Source organism: Pinus tabuliformis, chromosome Q (genome assembly GCF_031772625.1).
Source record: "Pinus tabuliformis cultivar Carrire ecotype Pingquan chromosome Q, CPIR1, whole genome shotgun sequence".
Classification (NCBI taxonomy): Eukaryota; Viridiplantae; Streptophyta; class Pinopsida; order Pinales; family Pinaceae; genus Pinus; species Pinus tabuliformis.
Genome location: NC_142296.1, coordinates 1,117,864,446 through 1,117,870,337, shown reverse-complemented (window position 1 = coordinate 1,117,870,337; position 5,892 = coordinate 1,117,864,446). Strand labels below are relative to the sequence as shown.

The following is a 5,892-nucleotide window of genomic DNA, read 5'->3' as shown; positions in this document are numbered from 1 at the left end:
TGCCCGGATTTCGACCACTTTTGACCGTCCAAAAAATTCCTCTTCTTCATTAGACGACTGAGTAAAAATAAATCAAGTTCCAAAATAACCACACGGTAAAAAAAATTATGATTTTTTAATTTATTATTAATAAATGATACTTACCTCCATTCTTCCCACTACCAATATGCTTAAATGAACTAAACAACCCAACACTTAACCACGAATTGGTAACTGAAAGATGAACCTCAAATCCCACACGTCTTTACATTGGGCCCCAAGTTTCATATACGGTAAAATGTTATTTTAATGTGTATTTCTCACATTTTTCATCCCAGAACATTGACCTATTCGTGAGAGGCTACTTGAAACTCAGATGAAACGAACCGCTATGATGGTGTTATTAAATGAAGTGACACCAAATCTTTAGCTTGTGGCAGGGGGTCGTGGAGTGTATTCAGCCCTACAATTGGGAGGAGACAACAGACAGTCTGTCCACAGTCTCAGACTGCCTGCCTGCCCGACTGAGAATATATGCATCTGGACGGCAAACATTTAGTGGCCAAAAGTCATGCAATGGAGCAAGTAGACTCACAGCTACAGCTACAGTTGTTGTTGAAAAGTAAAACACAAAGCCAGGTCAAACTAGTCCCGATACAGAAAATCTCAAAACTTGGGAACTCCAACCCCCCCTGTTACAGGTAATCTTCCCCCTTCCTCTCTCAAATTGAGTAAAGATTACTCCTGAAACCACTGCCTGTCCTTCTTTTGCCCTACTCTGACCAATCGCCCATCGTTTTATCTGGTCAAAAGAATACCTAATGTGTATTTTTCACAGTTTAATTTGTCTCCCAAAATATGAGTTGCTGGGAAGCGGGCTGGAACGTAAGGACAAGCAGCGTACGCGCCTGATTCCTGTCAGGCTATTGTAAATGGAGTTGATTGATTCTACTTACGCACGACACACAGTTTCTCAAGCAGCTGCTGTTGTGGGAAAGGGGATTCGGCTCCCTTTCTTCTCTGTTTTATTTCAGGCATAGGAATCCATTAAGGATTATATAAGTTCATTAAATCCACAGATTGCTGCCTTTGATTCGGTCTTCGAGTTCAAGAACAAAGGGAAAACGGCCTGTAAAAGATTCGTTTCGAGGATGACAAGAAATAGCTGTTGCAGAGATTGAATGTGACCTTGCTTTGACAGCGTTATTTTTAAAGGTAAACACCCTAAATTCTTTACTGTTATTATGCCATATGGTGACAATATGCCCCTTTTTTTTCAGTGCGATCCATGGCGGCATGTTTTTCCTGGTATTATTGCCCAAGTCCATCGCATTTCTCTGATGATGTTAACCAGAAGGTTGTTGGTGACTTTTAGTGGGGACCGATGTTGTTATTTTCTCTGATAAAGTTAGCAAAATATGTCTGTTTTACCAGATTTTGTATAAATTCTTTTCTTCATTTTCCTTTGTTTGCTGTTCCTGCCAAAAATTGTTTAGTTCCATTTTAAAGCATATCTCTCCAGTTAGATTCTAATCAGTTCTGATGTCTGATAGTCGTTCTTTAAAAGAATTTCTATATTTATGCCTGTTGGTTGTGTCATATTACAATCATGCAATGGATGTCGAAAAAATAACAAATCCCTGAAAAGAAAAGTGTCCATTTGTATAAATTTCACGGGGATTCTAGAATCTTAATACGCGCGTGTAGCGTCTAGTCATTTGGTATTAATACAGGAAATGACCATGAATCCAGGCAGGTGTCGAGGCAGAAAGTTGGGTGCTGTAACAGGCATAGAGTAGTAACGTGGTTGGTGCCAGTGAGAATAGAAACCAAGACCGGTTCTGCGCCAGTAAAATTGGGACCAAGTGGAGTTGAACGCCTACCCAGAGAGATGAACACCATGAAGATCAAGGATGACAAGGTGATCACATGGTTTAGGTTATTTGAAACAGAACTGTTACAGTGTTTGTATTCTTTAATGTACAATAGTTTTGTTATGACATGAAAGTAAATTCTGGTTTCAAATCAATTTTTCCTAATGGGTAAGTTCCTCAGGAGATGGAAGAAAAAGCAACTGTCGTAGCTGGAAATGTCACAGAGGCGGGGCATATTATTGCAACCACCATTGGAGGCAGAAATGGCGAACCTAAACAAGTAAGTCATGTTGAACATCAGGCATTTTTTTAGGTGGGTTAATATACATGTTACAGTAACTTTGTACAAGAAAGTAAGAAGAAGCCCTCAATAAAGCATGAATATTTGAATAGTTTACATGGCTGGTAAAATTTGCCCTCAGTACGTAGTTATAAACTTATATGTAAAGTGTTTTAAAACTTAAAAACAAGTAGGTAGTTGATACTCAAGGTGTTTAAAAACTTTGAAAAATGGGTATTTTCACAGTATAGATAGAGTAGGTGAAGTTAGCCTTGGGGTAGCTACGCTGCGGAAATTTGTTGTACAATTTTCGCTGTAACTTAGTCCTATAGTTTCTACAGAATCTTCCGAGGATGTAAATAAATATATTCTATTCTCTTGTATCCTATATAAAATCTCAAAAAAAAAATCTTGATCTATTTGAATCCATGTTGTTTTTTCCCAACAGACCATCAGCTATATGGCAGAGCGAGTGGTGGGTACAGGGTCTTTCGGAATTGTGTTTCAGGTAGGCTCTCTCCTGCACCTAGCCTCTTGTTTATTTTGTTTATTAGAATTGAATTTAAAATGGCTCCTTTTTAACAGTGTTTTTACTTGTACAGGCGAAATGCTTAGAGACAGGGGAAACTGTAGCTATTAAAAAGGTTTTGCAGGATAGACGGTACAAAAACAGAGAGTTGCAGACAATGCGCATTCTAGATCACCCAAATGTTGTTTCTTTGAAGCATTGTTTCTTTTCTACTACTGATAAGGATGAACTGTACCTTAACTTGGTACTGGAGTATGTCCCAGAGACTGTTTATCGGATAGCAAAACACTATAGTAGGATGAATCAGCGAATCCCCTTGATCTATGTAAAATTATATACATATCAGGTTAGGAGATTCTTCTTTTTAAATTAGGCTGTGTATTTTGGTTTTCTATATTCCGGAGGTCCTAGTATCTTTCAAAAATTTAATAAAATGATTCTATAGTTACTGCTTTTAGGTCTTTGCTCAGTAGATTGAGTTGTTAACGTTTTTCCCACCCTAAATTATTTATGCAAAAATGTTGGGTGCCAGATTTGCAGGTCATTAGCCTATATTCATGCTATTGGGGTATGCCATAGAGATGTGAAACCTCAAAATCTTCTGGTATGTGACCATGCCATTACTTTCATGATGCACAACTACTTTTGCTTTTTCTCTTTGTTTCGTTCCTCATGGAAACTTTGTATGCTAGTGTACAAGCACAACATAATTTAAAAGTTCTATTTATGCCAGCTGTTAGTAATAAATGGTTGTTCATAAACGGCATTAGACTTTAGTGGTAAATGGTTGTTCATAAACGGCATTAGACTTTAGTGATAAATGGTTGTTTATAGGAGCTGCCTAAACCTGTAGCAGACTTCCCTCCCTTGCCGAAGTCTGATATACAATCTAGTCAGAGTGTTGGTTGATCTGGAACTCTGACTGTTTCTGATGATCTGGTTTGATTTAAAATTGGGCAAAACAAACCAATGGAATCATTCCACCATGCATGGAAATTTTTTCATAAGAGAACTTTGATTGTGCCTGAAATTCCTGCTGGATTCTAGTTAAATTTGTGGTTGGAAAGAGGGTCCGTCTGCTATACAATTAAAGTACTCTATTGTTCATGAGTAGCATGGTTTTTGTACCTCAATGAGCTTGTCAAAGATTTCTGAAATGATATTTTGAACAGGTCAATCCTCACAATCATCAGCTAAAGTTATGTGATTTTGGAAGTGCAAAAGCTCTGGTGAGTAGTTGGTGAAGTGTAACTAGTAGATTCCTGAATTGGTTTAAATTATTTGATGGCAGTGTTTAATGTTTCATGAAATGTGTAATGTTTAGAATGCTAGATTGTGTTCAAAGAACTTGGGATGTAAAGTTTGATGTATGCGTCTATTTAATGTAGAACTTCATTTCTCTGTATATATTATCAGGTAAAAGGTGAACCAAATATATCATACATTTGCTCCCGTTATTATAGAGCTCCTGAGCTTATATTTGGAGCCACTGAGTATACTTCTGCTATTGATATCTGGTCCATGGGTTGTGTCTTGGCTGAGCTACTTCTTGGTCAGGTAAGTGGGTTATCTTCAATTTGAGAATACAGTCTTGCCTCTGCAGATCAGGAATCAATACCAAATTTGCAGTTTATAATATTCCCAAGGACATCATGCTTACATGTATTGTTATGTAATATTGTCCAGCCGTTATTTCCAGGCGAGACTGCAATAGATCAGCTAGGAGAGATTGTCAAGGTAAAAAGCATTGCTATCGCGGGTTAATGTCAGAGTCATACATGCTAGAAAATTGGAGATTATTGAGGCTTATACAATGTTTTTGTGTCTTTATGGCTGTAGATCCTTGGAACTCCAACTCGTGAGGAAGTCAAATGTATGAATCCTAATTATAATGAGTTTGGGTTTCCACAGATTAAGGCTCACCCTTGGCACAAGGTTCATTCACTTGTCTTCATTTTCATTAAATATTTGATGACTTCCCTTTTCTCAGTAAGTTTCCAAATTGACAGACTTGTTTTCTCAGATTTTCCACAAGCGCACACCTCCAGAAGCTGTAGATCTAGTTTCCAGACTTCTTCAGTACTCCCCAAACCTTCGTTGCACTGCTGTAAGTAATGAGATTTAATAACATGGATTTAAGTTTTTATTTTGTACCGTCTTTCATATGATTCCGTTTTCCATGTTTTTTTTATTGAGACATGGCAATTCAATTACTCTGCTGCAGCTTGAATCTTGTATACACCCTTTCTTCGATGAGCTTCGAGATCCCAGTGCTCGCTTGCCCAATGGCCGCCCTCTGCCCCTTCTGTTCAACTTCAAACCACAGGGTAAGAACATGATTCTTCTATTGTTTTTGGCTTGATGTTGGTTTTTCCATGATTGTCTTATCAATAGTATTGTTTTTATTAATTTATGCTAGGACTTTATTGCAGAAATTAAGGGAGCTACTCCTGAGCTTCTTCAGAAGCTGATTCCTGAGCATGCAAAAAAGCAATGCTCGCATCTCAACCCTTATTTGGCTAATTTGGCATAAGTCGATGGCCTCATGCAGATTTCTGATTGCTAACAGTGCGTTCTTGTTTGGAATATGGAAGATAAAGAACATATACTTGGGGAAATTTCGGGCCACTCTGTCGAGCATTTTACCAAATTTGTACCAAAAGACAGTGTAGCATGCTGATCATTCTCACTATGCAGAAATCCTGCAATCGTGTTTCTGTATTATATCAAGTAAGGTATTCTAGGCACACAGTTTTGTGATTTTCCTTGCTCTTTACAGGCTCTCTTAGGCTCCCACTGGGATCAGATTTCATCTCCAGCTATCACTACCCAGTCTGTGGGGTGGACCAAAAGGTCTTCTGATCATTAGTGTGAAAGCTACATACAGTTTGACATCGATATGTAAATTACCTTTATCAAACATTGGAAATTTAGGATTTTATTTTTTATGCAGTTGGAAAATATTAACGCTAAACGGTAAGGTTGCTTTGTGTAAGTTCAGTAATATGGTTAAACTGCTAATAGTCGAGTTAGAAAATATTAACGCTAAACGGTAAGGTTGCTTTGTGTAAGTTCAGTAATATGGTTAAACTGCTAATAGTCGTGTTTCAAAAAATCACTTTTGAACGGTCCAAGTAGTGTCCTGCTAAGTTAGGAATAGAAGGCCCAATTCAGCGTCAGTTCAACATCAATGCATGAATAACCACGGTGTGGCAGTAAGTTATGTAAGC

General features: G+C 37.9%; 1 protein-coding gene and 1 long non-coding RNA gene across 2 annotated transcripts; both read left to right on the top strand.

Moving 5' to 3' along the window:
- The first annotated feature begins 327 nt into the window (after positions 1-327).
- LOC149223438 (uncharacterized) lies at positions 328-1,770 on the top strand. Its single transcript, XR_016249466.1, has 2 exons — positions 328-1,194; positions 1,736-1,770. It is a non-coding gene; the product is annotated as an uncharacterized LOC149223438 (long non-coding RNA).
- Positions 1,771-1,794: 24 nt separating this feature from the next.
- On the top strand, positions 1,795-5,614 carry LOC149223437 (shaggy-related protein kinase epsilon-like). The gene is made up of 12 exons (XM_089385841.1): positions 1,795-1,900; positions 2,035-2,133; positions 2,582-2,641; positions 2,736-3,008; positions 3,195-3,266; positions 3,835-3,891; positions 4,079-4,219; positions 4,349-4,399; positions 4,502-4,597; positions 4,686-4,769; positions 4,887-4,989; positions 5,095-5,614. The coding sequence occupies exons 1-12, from the start codon at positions 1,871-1,873 to the stop codon at positions 5,193-5,195; spliced, it is 1,167 nt and encodes a 388-aa protein (XP_089241967.1). The 5' UTR covers positions 1,795-1,870; the 3' UTR covers positions 5,196-5,614.
- The last annotated feature ends 278 nt before the right edge of the window (positions 5,615-5,892 follow it).